This window comes from Corapipo altera, unplaced genomic scaffold (assembly GCF_003945725.1).
Source record: "Corapipo altera isolate COAL_440 unplaced genomic scaffold, ASM394572v1 24, whole genome shotgun sequence".
NCBI classification, from domain to species: Eukaryota; Metazoa; Chordata; class Aves; order Passeriformes; family Pipridae; genus Corapipo; species Corapipo altera.
The window spans coordinates 2,434,723-2,452,427 of record NW_020884903.1 but is presented as its reverse complement, the minus strand read 5'-3'; the positions used below and the strand labels follow the sequence as shown (position 1 = coordinate 2,452,427).

At 37.9% G+C, this 17,705-nt stretch overlaps 1 protein-coding gene across 12 annotated transcripts in view; it reads right to left on the bottom strand.

The window, feature by feature from the left end:
* MTCL1 (microtubule crosslinking factor 1) overlaps positions 1-17,705 on the bottom strand; it is a 103,798-nt gene that overhangs the window by 22,829 nt on the left and 63,264 nt on the right. For 8 of the 12 annotated variants that reach the window (XM_027650774.1, XM_027650775.1, XM_027650769.1 and 5 more), the window contains 3 exons: positions 10,957-11,049; positions 7,892-8,122; positions 6,050-6,238 (listed from right to left, as the gene is read on the bottom strand). In XM_027650774.1, the coding sequence (XP_027506575.1) occupies positions 6,050-6,238; positions 7,892-8,122; positions 10,957-11,049 (513 nt within the window). The remainder of the gene's footprint in view (positions 1-6,049; positions 6,239-7,891; positions 8,123-10,956; positions 11,050-17,705) is intronic. The other 4 variants (XM_027650776.1, XM_027650777.1, XM_027650767.1 and 1 more) reach the window with 1 other exon arrangement.

Below are 17,705 nucleotides of genomic sequence, written 5' to 3'. Positions count from 1 at the left end.
TAAAAGATGTGTGGGCGTAACACTTTGGGACATGGTTTGGTGGGCAGTGTTGGGTTTAGGGTTGCACTCTATGATCTTAAGGGTCTTTTCCGACCTAAATGATTCTATGATTCTGTGATTCTGTGATTCTAGTTCTTGTTAGTCCTAGTCCTGATGCTTCATGAAAGTCAAAGATACTTAAGTCACCCTGAAAAAAGCACTAAGCATCTTTCTAGACAGAGGACATCTGTAATAACTTCTTTTTTAATACTGTAAATGAAAGCTAGAGGGTCATTCTTGAGGGTTTTTGGATAGCTAAATGTCTCATACATGCAGTCATTGCTCAGTATCAAATCCCAAATATTTGTAAAACACATATAAAGAAAAGCCATCAATTTTCAGTGCTTTTGCATTATAAGATAAAATCTTTTGGGAAATGAAGTGAGGTTTTGAGTATCTCTGCTAAGGTGTTTCATTAGTCTGTACTTCATACTTCTGCTCCACCCCAGGCAGTTGCACCCAGGTTAGCTTTGCAGCAGCACCCTTCTTGGTACCAAAGGCACAAATGCCAGGCAGGTCACTTTTCCTCTTGTAGATGGGATCAAAGAACAAACCCCCATCCATGTCTTGTTGAGAGTTTCATGGTCATACTGAAAATGTTGTCTGTGCTCTTGTGCTAGCCAGAAGCCAAGAATGGAGTTAAATTAGAAGTCTAGCCCAGAGGTTACATCATGTATACTTATTCAAATCTCTAATTTCTGGCATTTACTTTCCGCACATTCTCTGAAGACTTGCAAAACCTGCCATTTTTATGTTAAATATCAAAAAATGTTCTATGTATCTTCATTCTAGATGAGTAAAAGAAGAGGTTTCCCATCATTTTTTGCAGCCATTGAATCAGAAAACAGAAACATATAACATGATTTATTTCTCCAAAATTTAAATCAAATATTCCCGAAGAGCCTCTCAAAGACCAGAGGAGTAGCCAGAGAATGTATTTGACAAGTTATTCTGAATAGAAAATACTTTTAAGAAAATTATATTTGATTAGCAGACACAGCATGAGCAGAAAAGTGGGAAAGCTTACTCAATAAATTCAGCATTTAATCACCTGATTCTCATAAATGTATTAACTTCCCTGGGAAGGCCTAACTCAAATTAGCTGTCTTGATTCTTGCATGATAGTCTAATTGATTTTATTTTTTATTTGTTTTCCCAAGTAAGGGCTTCCTGCAATTCCTCTTATCTGGTGTTTCATAAAGTAACTACATGGGGAACTTCTTTGAAGACAAGTCAAGTAAGCAGATGTATGTAAAGATCTAATAATTTTCTTGTGCTTTTTCCAATGACAATAATTACAAAATTTTATGTAGGCAACTAAGATGATTTCATATGTTCATCAGATTTTTGGCATCACTGAGCCCACCTCACCCACTTTTTGTAATTACTAATCATACATACCACGGTGCCTTTTTTCTTTAAAAAATAAAAAAATGTGGTCTACTATTCCAAACTATTTGATGCATCAGCAAAAATATGCTAGATGCAGGGAAATAACTGCAGGTGCTCATTGACTGATGTATAATATGTTTGGGCTAATGAAATGTGATGGTGTACAACATAGGGTTTTGTAAGAAACGCACCCACAGAAGCAGAATTAATTCCATTAACATTTAATGCCAATTAGCAGCTTCCTACTATACAGCAGCAGCATCCATCATGCATATAAGATCACCTACTATTCAATATGCAATGAGATTTTATGTTTCCATCATGAATTTTCATTCTAATACCTAATTAAAGCTAAATTCTCCAAACATCTCAAGCCCCTTGTGTAATAATCAGAATAAGAGCTCCTTTGAAGATATGCCCTTAGTGTCACAACAGGAGCTGCTGGGTATTGAACACATCAAAATCTGGTCTCATCCTCTTTGAAAACCCCGACCCCAAATATCTGTGAAGTACTTTTATTCAAGAGCCATGTTCTCAATTTTCTGGTGTGCTGCATAAACCTTTCTCTGGCAAAACAGTCTAAAGGCTCTACGAAGGAAATGAGGCAGAAGAAAAATAAAACCAAATGACACTAAAGCAAGCTACATCTCTCATTCCTTTGCACACATTTGATAATTTTAGGGTCCTATAAAATTTGCTTTGCAAAGAAAGGAGTTCTGGGTTAGTACATAAAGGAACCAAACGAGCCTCATTGCAGATTTGTAGCCTACTGGGATGAGGGTATGTCTTATTTCTAGAGGCATTACATCAATGTCACTGTTATGAGACAAGTACACCAGGTGCTCCCAGGCTTGCTGGGATTTTAAGTACCTTGCCAATATAAATCCAATTTTGGTCACGTACTTTTTATTCCTGCAGAGAAGTCTCTTTTGCACAACTTTGTATTTACAGTCTGAAGTTGGAGAGGCCTGTGAGATTATTTTTTTCTGTTTTACCAAACTGGAGGGGTTTTGGAGAATAGACAAAGTACTTTTAAGAGAATATGCTCTGAAATACAAGATTAACATCTAGACATGCTTTAGATTTCTGTTGGTAAAATGGCCGAACAGCTTCTGCATAAGAATAAGTCCTGTAAATACACAATAAATATTGTTATAATCTTTCCCTTCCTTTCAGGTATGTTGTACAGTGGAAGAAATTTGGCATGTCTGTGATTCCCTGGACAGCCTCCCATGCAAGGAGATGGTTCTTTAGTACCTTAACAGTTTCCAAAATTTAAAGCTTGGAGAAATCTGACTGATTCACAACTGATCTAAGACAAGAGAATTACAGAAGCTTCTCAAAACTTTAAAGTCTTGTTGTATCCACAGCTCTGCAGCTGACAACAAGCCAAAACTTTGTGTAGTAAATCGTAATTAAATTCCAGGACTTTGGAGTATTTACTAAGTTGGGTTAATCACAGAAATGGGAGTCTCCAGCTCTAGAAAATTTTGGACCAGAGCAATTGCTTGCAGCTTGGTTATGCTTTTAATCACAATTATTTTTTCTCTGAGAATTTCACTTGAGTATCTCACTTAAGAATTTAGCCACGGCCTGTCATTACAAGCAGTTTAATAGAGCAGTCAATTAAAAACACAAGGTCAGGAGCCTAAACAGCAAATGATAACTGTGTATTTTCTCTGTCCAATCACAAAACTGGGCAAAAGGGAAGCTGGATCTTGGTGCAACTCATTATAGTATATTTGGGGCTTAATGACTATTCCTTTGGGCTTTTCTCTTAGCTAAGCTTTGAAAACAAACATTGTATGATCACAAAGAGGTCTAATTGAGGATTTTCTTGACAGTCCTCCCAGCAACAACACTACTGTATTGTTTTTTAATGCTTTTTCCACTGGACAACAGATGTGTAAACTCTTTATTCTTACTCCCCTGATCTTACACCATGCAACAGGCATTTTGTACTTTCTACTCAACTGAACCAAAGCTCGTCCTTTTTCCACAGGCTGTTCTCCCCTGATCTCTTACTGTACACAAAGGAGCACTGACTTAACAGCAAGCCCTTCTCTGCTGTGCCACCAGCCCAACTTACCTGTTTATCTCCTGCCCATGACCAGACTTCCAGCTTGGCTCTTAACCTCACTAGTTCCTTGCCTGACCCTTTCTGTGTGTCCCAGCTACCAGCCAAGGGACAATGTCATGCAGAGAAAGATGAATTGACCTCATCAGCTAATCTTTTTTCTCACCTTTCCACTTTGCCATGACTTCATCCCTCCACACACTGGCCACATAAAAATCCCAGACAAGTCAGATGTGTACTTTCCATCCAGTTGAGTATCTCAAATCATAATAATATAAAATTAAAGGTTGCTTGTTGAAATTAAGGCCTCTAGGCTTATAATTTTTCTCATAACAATTCCACTTTCCAGTCAGTGTAAGAAAGTCAGCAGCAAGAGTGCTGGCTGAAAATACAAACCATTAAATATTAAAATTAAATGTTAAAAATAAATGTGGGTAACCTCAAGTTACCATAGGCCCTTTCTTTTTTCTGACCTAGTTATCCCAGCCACTCCTAGACTATCTCAAAATTTAATTCTTGGTGTGAAACAAGTGCTGATGTATTTAATCTTGGAGCTTGTCAGACAGAACCAGTAACTTTGGGTTCTCCTGGGCAGGTTCAAACCTTGGAGATTTTCAGCTGCACCACTCACTCCAAATTCCCAATATAAGTGTTTTTTTTCCAGCTGTGCGCTTAAGGAACCTGTAGAAGATCCCCAAAACTCTGGGTGTTTTTCAGCACAGCAGTGCTTGTTAGAAGATGTACTTGCATGAGCAGGCAAAACAAAAAATAGTGCTTAAAATGAGAAATATTTAGCAAACTTACTCCTTCTTGCAGTGTTGAAATAACACTTTTTCCTGGCTGGAAAGCAAGACACGTATTTTACCTTCACAAGTTCATTTGTATATCATGCACTATTCACTATGATGAGGTGTACTAAGATGTGGTCTGTTCCTATGGATCATTTCTTTAAGCAAGATTAGCTGGAACTGCTACAATGTATATCAAAATGAATTATAAGCAATCTATTGCCCATTTCTGCTACCTTAATTGAGATTAATGCCTAAGCACTGATTAATTCAAAGAGGACATATTTTATCAGAATATTCTTGGTCAATTTAAGAGATCTATACGGAAAGTAAGTACACGACAGAGTTTGTAAAGAGATAGCATTTTGGTTTATACTTATTTTACTAATTCTAGATTAAATCAGTCTACAGATGGAATGCAAATAAATGATATGTTTCAAGAGCACCTCTTCCATGGCCTTCTACAGCCTTTACAAAAGAAGAGCTTCCTGAGAAGAAGACAGTGATGGGGTCTGTGTGACCAGCAAGATAGAACCTTTCCAAATGCCAAATTGATGAAATGAATACTAACTTGGCAGCATAGCACACTTCACAGAAAATAATAGCTAGAGAATGGAGTTGTCAGCTAGCACAATCAAAAAGCAGCATAAAGACCATAGGTCTCTACTGTTTTTATTCAAACAAAAATTCTAACTGAAGCTACGTCTTAAACTATAGAGGTGGGTTGCAAAACAGCCTGTGCATCTCCCAGCCTAACCTTATTATAGAGTAGAGACTGTTGCCTGCTACAACATACAGAAAATAAACAAACAGATTGTACATAATCATAAGAGTCTGCAGAATTCAAGGTTAAGCACTGAAATGCAAAGACGCACACAATCCCCAGGTCCTGCAGCAACTCCAGCAAAGTACTGCGGTCATGGAGAGTACATATTTGGCTGAGACCTGTCACTGTGGAGCAGGCTCCCAAGTCAAGGGCCCAAATAGAGATGGGACACAAGGTATAAAGATTCAAGACTTTTTTTCACTGAATTTGTGTTTTACATAGAATTCTCACTCCATTCTATTTATTATTGCAAATAATTCCATGTAACAGAATGATTTCATATGAACAGTTTCTGTTTCAAAAATATAAGAGGTCTTTCTCTGAATATTTGCTATTACTATTGGTAGGACTGCTAGTATATTAAATGCAAAAGGAAAAAGCTAGGATATATGGCAGTGCTCTGACACACAGTCAGGGCACAAGAGATGCCAGGGAAAAGTTAGCGTGATTTTCTTTCAAGCTTTTAAAACCAAGCCCAATGAAAGGAAGCAACTTTTACATTGTTTTCCCATCATCTCTAAGGGAAACATTAAATGCATGTGCTAGTTTCTTAAATTATTTAAAGGAAATAAAATCACATCTTCTTGCTAAAAGCTTGACAGTAGAATACAATAGATATGTTCAGACAAGATGAGCATGTAAATTCTGCAAACCATCACATACTGATAGATGTTTCTGGGCAAACAGCCACAAGAGGAAATAGGATTTTTCACTGATAGCATCTGCCAACAGAACAGTAACCACGTGGCTTTTGATTAAATTTAAATATCAATATAATGGATGAAATCCACTGTAATTGCTGTGTAGCTAGAAGTATTTTTACAAGTATGATTTTAGGTGGTTTAACCCAGGAGCACAGAAAAATGAACTTCCTTGGAAAATCTACAGTATCCATTCCCAGGGCAAGATATATAAATGGTGTATTACCTGCTTCTGCTGCTGCAGTAATTCTGCAGTCTGCAGCTGTGGTCCACGATCAGTGTTCTCCATGGTGGGACGCTGGGAGAAATCTGTCAGTGGAAACACAACATCTTCTTCCTCCTCCTCTCGCTCTGCATCATTCACCTTCTGCTCAGACTGAATGCCAAAGTCTGGAAGGGCCTCAGGGTGCTCAATCTAAAATGCAAGAGAGGGGACACGTGAACATTCTTTTGCCATTTACCTTTGGGGACATAAATCTACTGAAGGACTAAGGGAAGATGCACTCTTCCCGTGCATCTCCATGGTGGGATATATTGACTTCAACTCTATAAGCTACAGAACTAATCTTTGGGTGATATGATCAAAGAAATGATGTTTGGGTGATATATGACATGTTGCATATGTGAACACAACATTATGCAGGCCTGCTAAGTAGGAGATCTATGCAGTTGAGAAGATGGGTCTTATGTAGCATGATGGATATAATCCATCACACATTAATGAAAAACTATACAAGATGTTGGTGTATTTTCTGATGAAGATATGGAGATCAGGTGGTATCCAAATCTATCACTTTATTTTCTGTAGTAGTGTGTTAGCAAAACACAACTCCAATAATGGCTAGAGTTGGACTGGTTATAAATTTACCAGTCAAAAAATCCAAACAGCCAAAAAAGGAAAGCTCTTTTTGTATTAGAAGATGAGCTAGTTTACATAGAAACAAATTAGTACTGCAGAAGTAATGTAGAAGCAAATTATTTCTAAATAGCTACTCATCTCTTGTTTCTGGCTCATATTAACAGCAGACAAATGCAAAGATGTTCATCTACCCTTACCTAAGAATACAAAATATCGAGTATTCAACTTAAGCATACTCCTACCAGACCTGAAAGGTTACCTGTACTGCCAAATGCAGCAAACACTGAAAACCAGTAGATACAAAAGGATCAGAGATACTGAGTAAAACTACTTAGTTGCTTAGCAAATGGTTTCAGAATTGTATGAACCTGCAAAACAGATCTATTGTTCTCAAAAATTTGTATAAAATGTCAGAATGAGCAAACACTTCTAACATACTTTTTTTCTTTGGGTAAGATTTCCAAATCAAATGGTAATTCTGGGTGTGCAACTCAACACATTTGAGCAGCACCTTTCTTCACAGTGCATGTTGGTGGGCAATCACACCCCTGCTAAGGTATGTCAGCCTGGGGATTCCAGGTTGTTATGTACTTCTGAAATTCCTGATCTTGATTTAGTCTCTACTTGGAAAATTACCATGATGGTGACTGGTGTACTGCTGCTGACAGTGATAGACGTGTATGAAGAAGAGGAACAAATAAGAATGATTCATTCTAAGTTCCCACAAGAAGCTGCATAATTCTCCTGCCAACATGAAAACAGAGCTTCCCTCCATCTGTATTGCTGAATGCTTTGTAAGGAACACACTGTGCACATGATGAGAGAAACAACAGCACTCAACCCATCTAAACAAATTTGACTCCCTCAGCTTGCTAACATGTTTTTTTTCTTTCAAAAAATTATTCAGGAGTCATATCTTTGAGATCCAATTGAATTTTCATTTACTATGAGAGAGTTTCAGGGCCACATGTTTGTACTAGCTAAGGATTTTGATTTAAAGATGGGTGATCTGTAACATCTCATGCAGGACACACTTTAGCACAAGCCAGCTTAAGAAAAGCTTTGTGTTTAATCTGAATCCCCTTTCAATCTATGTGCAATTATGAAGTTGCTGATGCCACCTCATATTGAAAGTCTACACTTAAAGAAGGGTCATCCCAGTACTCCACTGGTTGTAACTCATTTGGGTTATTCAGGTGGGACAGTTACCTCTAATGTGTCCTCCCCTTCCTCCTCCATCCGCTTGCCTCGCCGCCAGTGTTTCAGTAGCCACTTCAGTTTGACATACAAGAGAAAGGTGTCCTGCTTGAAATGCCTGAGTTCTTGCTGCAGTAGATTTTTCTCCTGACTCCAGGTCTTCTCTTCCAGTTTGTTCTGCAAAGTCAAGCTCTGCACTTCCAAGTCTTTCCTCCGCAGGGTCTGCATGTGCTCCTCCTCCAGCTTTAATGGAATGACAGATACCACGTCAATGGGGTGGTGTCCCAGGGCAGTCTCCAGGACTTGTATTTCATTGGGTCAGACTGAAATATCTAATTTTTATCAGTAGTGAGTAGCTATTGAGTTTAGCTCAATAAGTTCCTCAGCAGTTAGGACCGCTGAGGAAATTAGAGGATAACAGATGATAAAACTTTGCTTAGACAACTGTGTGCAAATAATCTGCTGTGGAATTAGGTATTTACTTTAAAGATGCACAATAGCTCTGATGCTGGTTAAACAGTTTATACCACTCGTATTTCCCTCCCTCTCTTGACTGTATCTCTGTAGTAGGTTCCCAGCATAGCCACCACCCCACACTGCTGCACATACCACACCTACTAAATGCATTTGCAGACATTCATTGGAGGTGGGACCACAGCTGCCCTTCAGACAACCTGAAATATTAGTTTGCCTCTTCTCTCTCAGCCACAGACTGGTCCTCTCCTCTGTGGCTACATGTCCCTCTCCTTCCGGAAGAGCAAAACTTCTGAAGGAATCATATCCAGTATCTCTCGTACAACTATCGGCTCCTCACTTCTCACAATTCATGCTTGAAGGTATCTGAATGATACTATAGTAAACAGTTTCTCATTCTGATATTACTGTATCTTGGACACACACAGAACTAAAGAGACAGGAACAGGTTGCAGCTCAGCGTTCAACATGTCTCAGCTTCAGTACTAGAAACACCAAGAAAAGCTCTTTCTTTAGAGGACACATAGAACGACACCTGTTCCAATGCAAGGCCACCTGAAACATTATTCTTTAAACGTGAATTCTCTGCCAATATTTCAAAATCAAACCATGGCATGACCTGCACCCAACAACACTTGTACAAGTTAGTTGTACAACATCTCATGTTCTGCATGGATGAGATAGTGTTTCCACTTCAATCAAGCTGTGGTTCACATTAATGAAGAAAAGGCAGATGGAAAATGAGTACAGAGTTGCTGCTTACAGATGCCAGTTTCCACTATTTTCCACTCTGCAGAACAACAGACTCTCCCTTTCCTGACCAGCTCAATAGATGAAATCTATGAAAGCCACAGTACACTAATGACCACAACAATTCAAACCATTGGAACACACCCTTGCAACAAACAACGTTCACATAGGAACAAAGAATACTTCAGGAACAAGGACTCCCTAGCAATAAATACTGCTAGGAAATACATGTTTGATTTTAATGGCAATATTCAGATGCTTCTGACACAGGCTACTAGTCCATGCTAGATGGTTTACTGTGGACTTGCCTGCCAGCTAAATGATATGCTACGGCATAATGCAATTTTTTAGCATCTATGCTACTATGTCTTACAAAGTTCCTGATTAAATTAAAATTATTTACAGTAGTTGCTGACTTAACTGTGTTTTAAATGAAGCTTAAAAGTAGCCTGGAACAAGACTAGCTATAATGGCCCAAAAAGCATACATGCAACTCCTAATAACACTTGGAGACTGTACACTGCTAGCACACATTAATTTGATGTCATTAAAGATTCCTAAAAATTAAATAGTAAAAAAGGAGCTAATTTTAAATTTAATTTTTACAGGAAGAAACAAATACATTTGATGCTGATGCATGTTCTTCCTCCAAATGAAGTTATGGTTAAACACAGCAAAGATCTGATTCATTTCCACCAGAAATCCTGGTAGGTGATAAAAAACAAACACTATTAAAACTAACACTATTAACTATTAAACACTATTAGTCTGGAAAAAAAAAAGAAGAATCCAGAAGACATTTTTATTCTTCTCTTTCTACTGGCTGTCAACATAAACAGCTAGCTTTGATTTTGCTGCATTTTTCATTGTTTTTTACAAGCTGTTAGGATCCAAGTCCCTGTGGTCACAAATTCTCGAAAAGACTCTAGTGGAGGCAAATTCATAGAGTATTATGTTTTTCAAAGGATAACAATTGCAAAAAAAAAAAAAAAAGAACTTTAGGAGGCAGGCATGGCTTCCAAAAAGCTTTCATGGCCAAGGCAACTAGGAAGGAAATCAATTAACTGGTTGCCTTCAAACTGGTTGCTCCAGTGGAATCAACTGGAAATTAAAGCTAGTTATGAAAAAACAGAGAAATACCACTTGGGCCTAAAGAGATTAGTTGGCACAAGGAAGAATGTTTTACACTATGCAACAATTTTGCTGACTTTAGTCTATGAAGTAAATTTAAAAAGAAAACTTCAGTTAAGAGCCAAACAGCCTGCAAAAGTTAGCAACAGATTTTTTTCACTCTAGGAGCTAGAGACCACAAAACGATTGACTAATCTGTTCCAGCCTTCAAAAGAGCAGGGGGAGCCCATGTAAAAAATATGATTTATTCACCAACTATTAACAAGAAGGTTGGAAGAACGGGGTACAAGAAATACAAGAAAGTCCTGATCTGTATCTCAGTTACGTGTGTGTAATGACTCCTCTGACTTTGGAGAAGTGTTCGATTTTCTTTGGGCTAGGAGGAGTCAGAATAGGGCACAGTGCCAAACTGCACACCTAGAGATCAAAAGCACCCTTCTCCCCAGCTCATGGCGAGCTGAAGGGGCTGATATAATTCTTCATGCGGTATTTCATGTCTCTACCACGAGTTCCTCCACAGAGGGAAGAAAGTAGAGAAGCCAGATTCACAGTGGCAAAATAGGCTTGAGTTTGCATTTCCTCAAATTCCAAATTCTTCATTTACTGGGATGAGGTCAAATAGGCACAGCCATCAGGACACACATTCCCAAGTCCTGACAAACAAGGTCCACATCACATGTCATGGTCATGCGTCTCTCCCAGCAGGTGGGTTTTGTATTTACCTGGATGATCCTTTCAGTAAACTTTTCTTGCTCCTCTTGGTGAAGTCTTGTCTCCTGCTCAAGCTGAGCCTGAAGCTCCTGTATCGATACATTCTGTACAGGTAAAACAGGGGAATCCCTGAGCTGATCAACAGGACAAAGGAATAGGTTTAGCAGAAAATGTGTCTCCGTGGTTTAAGAAAAAGGCAAAAAGAAAAGAACTGCAGGACAGACATCTGCACAACTCACGGTTATCAATAGTTAAAACCAAAGCACAGTGTGCAAATAAAATAGCAACGCCCTAAATATGCGTGGGAATTTCCTGGGTGGCTTCTTCTGAAAGCTAAGCTGGGATGCTGGTGTTACATATTGGATATTCCCTTCAGGCCTCTGCTCTGGGTTTACACTTGAATAGCTGAGAGAGTGCACCATCAATGACGTTTGCCAGATGAACTCCTATTTACAGGATTACCTATATTTGGTGGTGCATTTCTTTATGATAATTAAAAGCTGTAAAATTTTAACACCTCTGCAAAAGATTAATCTAATGCACATAATTGAACCTAATTATTCATTTGCAACACTTCTGATTGGGCAGTTTGTGGGATAACATTTATTAAACCAACTAAGCATAGAAGGTCCCTTTCTTCAGCTACAAGACAGCTCTCTGCACAAGTTGACTTCATTCTGCGATTTCTGCTCAAAATAATTATAACAAAAATCTCACTGTGATAAACTACGTGAGCCTGAGGTCTGGTCAAGTATCCCCACTTTCAGGTCCAATACTGTTTTAATCTTAATACTTTCTATGTCATGTTCTCATAAAGTTTGACATCCCATCCGGTCTACTCGTGAAAGTTACTTAACTCAAGAATAAAGACCCAAGAAGGCAGAGCCAAATGTCATTATTTATACTAGGTTAGTTAACCCCATGGCACTTTTATTTCTGATCAGAACTTTCTACGCCCTTTACTTTGTGTCTCTGACATTGGAGCTAAAACTGATTTATCTATATGAAAGTGGTGCTTAGCTAGATGCCATCCTCTTCATGTGTGTGACCACAGAAAACACTACAGCACCAAATACCTAATTCCTAGAGTAAAGGCATATTTAAAGAAGGGATTGCTTCAGGCGTCAAAGTATAATCCCAAATTCAGCTGGACGATGTCCAACGCGCTTCAACCTCAGCAGCTGCAAGGACATAATAAGGTCGTGAGACTGCTCTCAGTTGTGTTGCCATTTCCCCTCTGGCATCAGCCCCGGCACCCATCTTCTCCCCAGGCACTCCTTCCACTTTCCAAGAGCAAAGCCAGCAGCTGCTGCTGTTCAGGCCACAGCAGCTCTTGTTGGGACCCTTCTGGTTATTCAAAATATATTTATCACTGGAACAGACACTGCTCTCTTCTCTAGGGAAAAAGGTAATAGGGCAAATGGAAGGATCTCATTAACCACCTTCAGGGTTGTACTTTGCTGAAAACCAAAAGTGGACCTACATACGCTTTTTGGGCACTATCAGTTTCTTCTTTACCTGAGTCACTTATTGACTTGTGCACGTCTGTTTTGTACCTGAAGAAAAGATACTTCCAGCCCTCTGAAAGGTACACATAAAGTGACCAAGAGAACATTATCAGCCTTATGAATTTCATCTTACACCACAATGTGTCTGCAGACATTTTGTATTGCATCAGGTAAAAATTTGGTCTCACAATTAATTTGAAAATAATAATTGTGATGGGATTTGAAAGTTTTGCACAATCATTTGTAAATCATCAGTTTAATTCTCTCATCCAACAAAGGAAAAATTACTGTAATCAAAAATTTCTACATTCTTTTATTCTGATCAGGCTTCTTTAGGAATATGGCAAATAAGAACCGATGTACCAGTTAGTTCAGGTGTAATTTGAAAAAAAAGTCTATTCCTTCTTTTCATGAATACAAAATCAGCCAAATTCATGAAAAGAGGATCTGGTGAAAACAGATACAATATGGAAATGTTTTTCTATTTGCAATAATCACTGATCTTAATATGCTTCTCCTTACAGTCATACAATTACAGATTTAGATAACTAGAAATGTTGTTGGTCTTGAGATTCCTGAAGCTGGAAGCTGAATCAGAGCAGCAAAAGTTACCCAGAAGGTTAGATTTAAATTTTTCACTATTCGCTTCACACTTATGTTTTCCAGTGAAGAATGATTTGCTAAAACATAATTTGTTCTGCTTCAAATTAGTATAAATTCGAGTCACATAGTTATGTATGTACTGCCAACACACTATGTCGGCAAAATTAGGGCAAGAAAATTATTAATTTATGCAATTTTTTAATAAACATAGCCCATGCAAAGCCAAGATTCAGGAAACTTGGGAGCTAGGATTATGTGACAACTGTTGGAATTACAAGATTAAATTTACCATAAAGAGAGATCGACTATTACATGCACACTAAGTGCAAATCATTTCACTACTGCTTTGCCTCTTTAAGGACAATACATTTTTGTACGTGGTACAGCAAACATGTTGAAAAGTCACTATGAATGCAGAGCTGCACACTTCATTCCTTCCAGGGCAACCTGAGGACTCTTCACAGTCTATAATTACATATAATATCATTTCTACCAGAAGCATTGGGATTTGCACTGCTCATATGAGAGATAAGGTTGCTTAAGTGCCTAATACATTGCTGCTAAACATCTGGATTGTGAATGAAGAATATATAGAAATGTATCATGTGATATTTGTGTATGCAGTACAAAATGTACCTGATGCTGCACTGATGGATGTTTGTATGTTTCTACGTGGAAATCAGTCCCCTATCATACAATCTGTAGGTAGCACAACTGTGGTTTTGTTTTGTTTTGGAAAGTAACACTGCTACAAAATGGACACAAAGTTGATAACCTGTTAACTTCCATTCTTTGTTTCCTTTGTTCTAATTTAGGAATGTATTACACGATGAACGGAAAAAACCCCGAATGCCACGGCCACCACACGAAGTACTGACACCATAGACACAAACTCACTACGAGACATACAAACACAGTATAATGTGAACTACAAGCTACTCTACCACAGGACCACAGAGACAGTTGCACTTCATCCAGAGCTCAACACCAACTAACATTTTCCCATGTATCTCAGTTATGGCATTACCAGATACACTTCCACTCCTGGCCTCTTGGACAGGCACTGCCAAATCCTTCTGCTCAGTACTTTTATCTCACCTGTTATCACTCCAGAACAAGCTAATACATGCTGAAGTCTTTACCTCACGAGGATATGCAGAGAAAAATCATCCACACCTGGGGAACTTCACCATTGCTCTCTCACTGCACTGACCCCTTTCTGCCCCTCTCAGAATGCTGACAGCTTTTCAGGTTACTTACCAGTTCACACAATCCCATATTTCTGCCATGACTTGTTTTAACATGATTCTCATCCACCAGGTATGACTGGGTTTTACTTGACTGTTTTCTCCATTTTACCATAGCTAATTACAATCTCAATTTGCCTGCAAACTTAATCAATTTATATGCAACAACTGTGAATATCAAATTTCATGGAATCTTTCTTTTTAATATTTCTCTTTTGTTGTGTTTTTTTTTTCAGGAGTGATCAAACAAAATAGGCCAGAGGAGGAAGGGTAGAATGATAGTCTCCAGCATTTGTGTGCAATTCCAAGGAAGTAAAAAAATTAATATTTTATGTTGCTCCTCTAATGCTATGTTATAATGCTTTGATATTTTGACCACACAGTTTAGAACTTGATACTTTTTCACGCGGGATAATTGCATGCACCAACCAACCAGATCAGAAAAAAACTTTCAGAGCCCTTTGCAATACTTTTTACATGCAATACACATCTAACTGAATTCTCAGAGGCTGCTTCTGAAGATGTACTCTTCTCCTCGCCCCTTGAAAATAGATGACACATATTCCATTTGCTAGTGTACAATAGGAAGCTGTGCAGTTATTTGTCTGTTGCTTATATGGAAAGTCTCTGAGATTGGGAAAACACAGAACACTTTGCTCCAAGTCTTTAAAAATCCATCTCATTGTATGGATAGTATACAAAGTCTCACTGAGTTCAGTTAGGACTCAAATATCCAGATTTACATCATAAAGGGTCTTCTAAGCCATTATATTGTCAACCTTTACAGAATCTTACACAGCAAGAAAGAATACAATACATCAAAGTAAGTTATTCTTGCTGCCCCTAATCTTGGTGGGAACATCATCAGTTTGTCTTCCTTCTTCCCACACTTTTGCGCTGGAGGAATAGTGGATATAAGACACACTACTTTCTATATAGTCCTCACTGGTTGTTGTTGGATTGTTGGGGTTTTATTCCCAGAAGAAAGAAAAGTCACAATATGTAAAACATTCACTGTTTCCTTTCTGGGAAAACAAAATCTTCAACCAGAGAAATGGATGTGCAAATTTTCTGCACATGATTAGAAGCTGCTGCAAAAGCCACCCAGCTGAAAAGCATGAAATTATGAAAACTGAACAGAAGTACCAGTTAAAAAATAGAACATTCAAAATATAGATCAAAATTCCCCAACTATGTCCAAAATGGATCCATACAGAAGTTTTGATTCAAAGCAGGTGGTAAAGTGAGTTAGGTTGGTGCACACAACTCAGGTATTAACTTAGAGTAATGGAGATGTTTTACATTTCTTATTGGCATGATAAGAAAGGAAAATGGATAAATAGAAAAAACTATTCTTCAGTGTGAGCTGTTCCTATTTTATTACTAGACCTTATGGAAAACTTGTTTTTTAAGATGTGCTCTCACTTTCTCTAGCTTATCTGCTTTTAATTTCATTCTCTTCTGGTGACATGTCATTCCTTTTAAATAAATTCACTTCAGTGGTTTTTTTGCCATAACCTGGAAGTGTCAAAGATTTTGTGGCATTTTTCTACAGAAAAATAAATGTGTAAGTCTTTAAAAGCCAGGTATGAAAATAATCCAAATCCGAAATGCAAAGATGAGTGCTTTTGCCTTTAGTGCTACAAACTTACTCAAGTGAAGGCAGAATTGATACCTTTTGAAGGAATGGAGCTAGGAGATACAGCTCCAATTTAGAGCATCAGGGATCAAATACTGCAACAAACCATATTTGGTCATTTGAAAGAGTGAAATTTTTCTTCTTCAGAATGTCTTTTTGTTTCTGAATAAATAGGAGCAGACTACTTAAGGAAGCTGCTTTTTGTTTGTGGATATTCCATTGGTAAAATTCACCAGAATTGGATATTCCATTGGTAAAATTCACCAGAATTATTTACCATTTTCCCCACTGGTTTCATAGTGTGTTTGCTCCATGAAACATTACCTTTTTTAGTTCTTCTGTTTGCTTTAGTCAAGGCAATTCTTACTAGTTCACCTGCTTTTTCTTTGGATGGTAAAGAATTATTTCCCCTTCCCACCATAATGCAGCTCCGCTAAAATCATGAATAATGGATTGAATAACCACCCCAATGGGCTTGAGCCTCCCACAACAGCAGCTGAATGGCTTGTTTCAGCAAGAAAACAAAGCCCTGCTCTTAAGGCAATTTCAAGATATAATTTCCCTTGGTCAGGGACTCTAACCAACCTCCTTAACATGCAAATACATTCTAATAATTCTGTTGCATTAACAACTGCAGTGCAAAGGCAGATGTTTACAGTTACGCTACAGGGTAGTTTCAGGAACATGTCTGTCTGCATTTATTGTATTTAATCAAACAATTAGGCTACCACAATGCTCATTTTTAAAAATACAAGAAATGGCTAAACGGAAACTGTCCAGCATTGCTTGTGAAAAGTTTAGTTTAAAATTCAAACTCAGAAAAAACTAAATTTAAAAAAATGGGTTTGCTTGAATAAAGAGAAAACATTTGCCTCAGTGAAATGAAATGTGCTGTTTTCATGCCGAAAGTCCACACACATTAAGAAGATCATCAGTCAATGTTATCCATTGGCCAGTGTGTATATTTTCACTTCATAAGTTAAAGCAGATAAAGACTCATGCATAACCATACCTGCTGTGGGCATATATAAGGTTTGAGTCTCCATTTGAAATTTCTGTGGTAATAAAAAAACCTCTTTGGTATTTGAATAGTATTTTATTCCTGCTCATTCATCTGGCCCAAAAAATAGTAGCTTTTGCTAGTGCAGTATATGAAAAAAAAATTTAAAAAATTACATTAAATCATGAAATTAAATTGAATAATGAAATTAAAAATGATACATTACCAAATTGTTTTGAGAATTTTTCTGCTTCACTTGGGTTTGACTACTACGGATTTTAAGATTTCAATGGGCTGACTATCCACTGAAAAGTTTCAGCATAAAGCACTGTAATATTTTTTGGTGCTCAAGTAATAGAGACTGAAAAACACCTTAGTCCTCAACATTGTCTCAAGTTAGGCCATTTCAGGCCTAGCCTTACCCATATTTTGAGCACATCTGGTCTTAAACTGGCTATTCTCTACCTTTGATTATAATTACTGGCTTGTTCCTTGTCAGCCTTAGTGTAAAAATGGTCCATCCTCTATTTAAGCACAGTTTGCTGTACGTAGTTTGCACATCATCCCATTCTGGGAGAGGAAAAAAAGGATGTGCCAAAATTAGCCAAATCCCTAATCTTAATAGAGGGCTTACATATATAGGCTTTAATGTAATAACAAGGCTGTTCTAGGATAAGGGGGAGCCAATAAATGACAGACTTTAAACAGAAATACTGTAAACATTTGCTGGGGTCAGAAAATCTGCCATAACTATCCACCAATA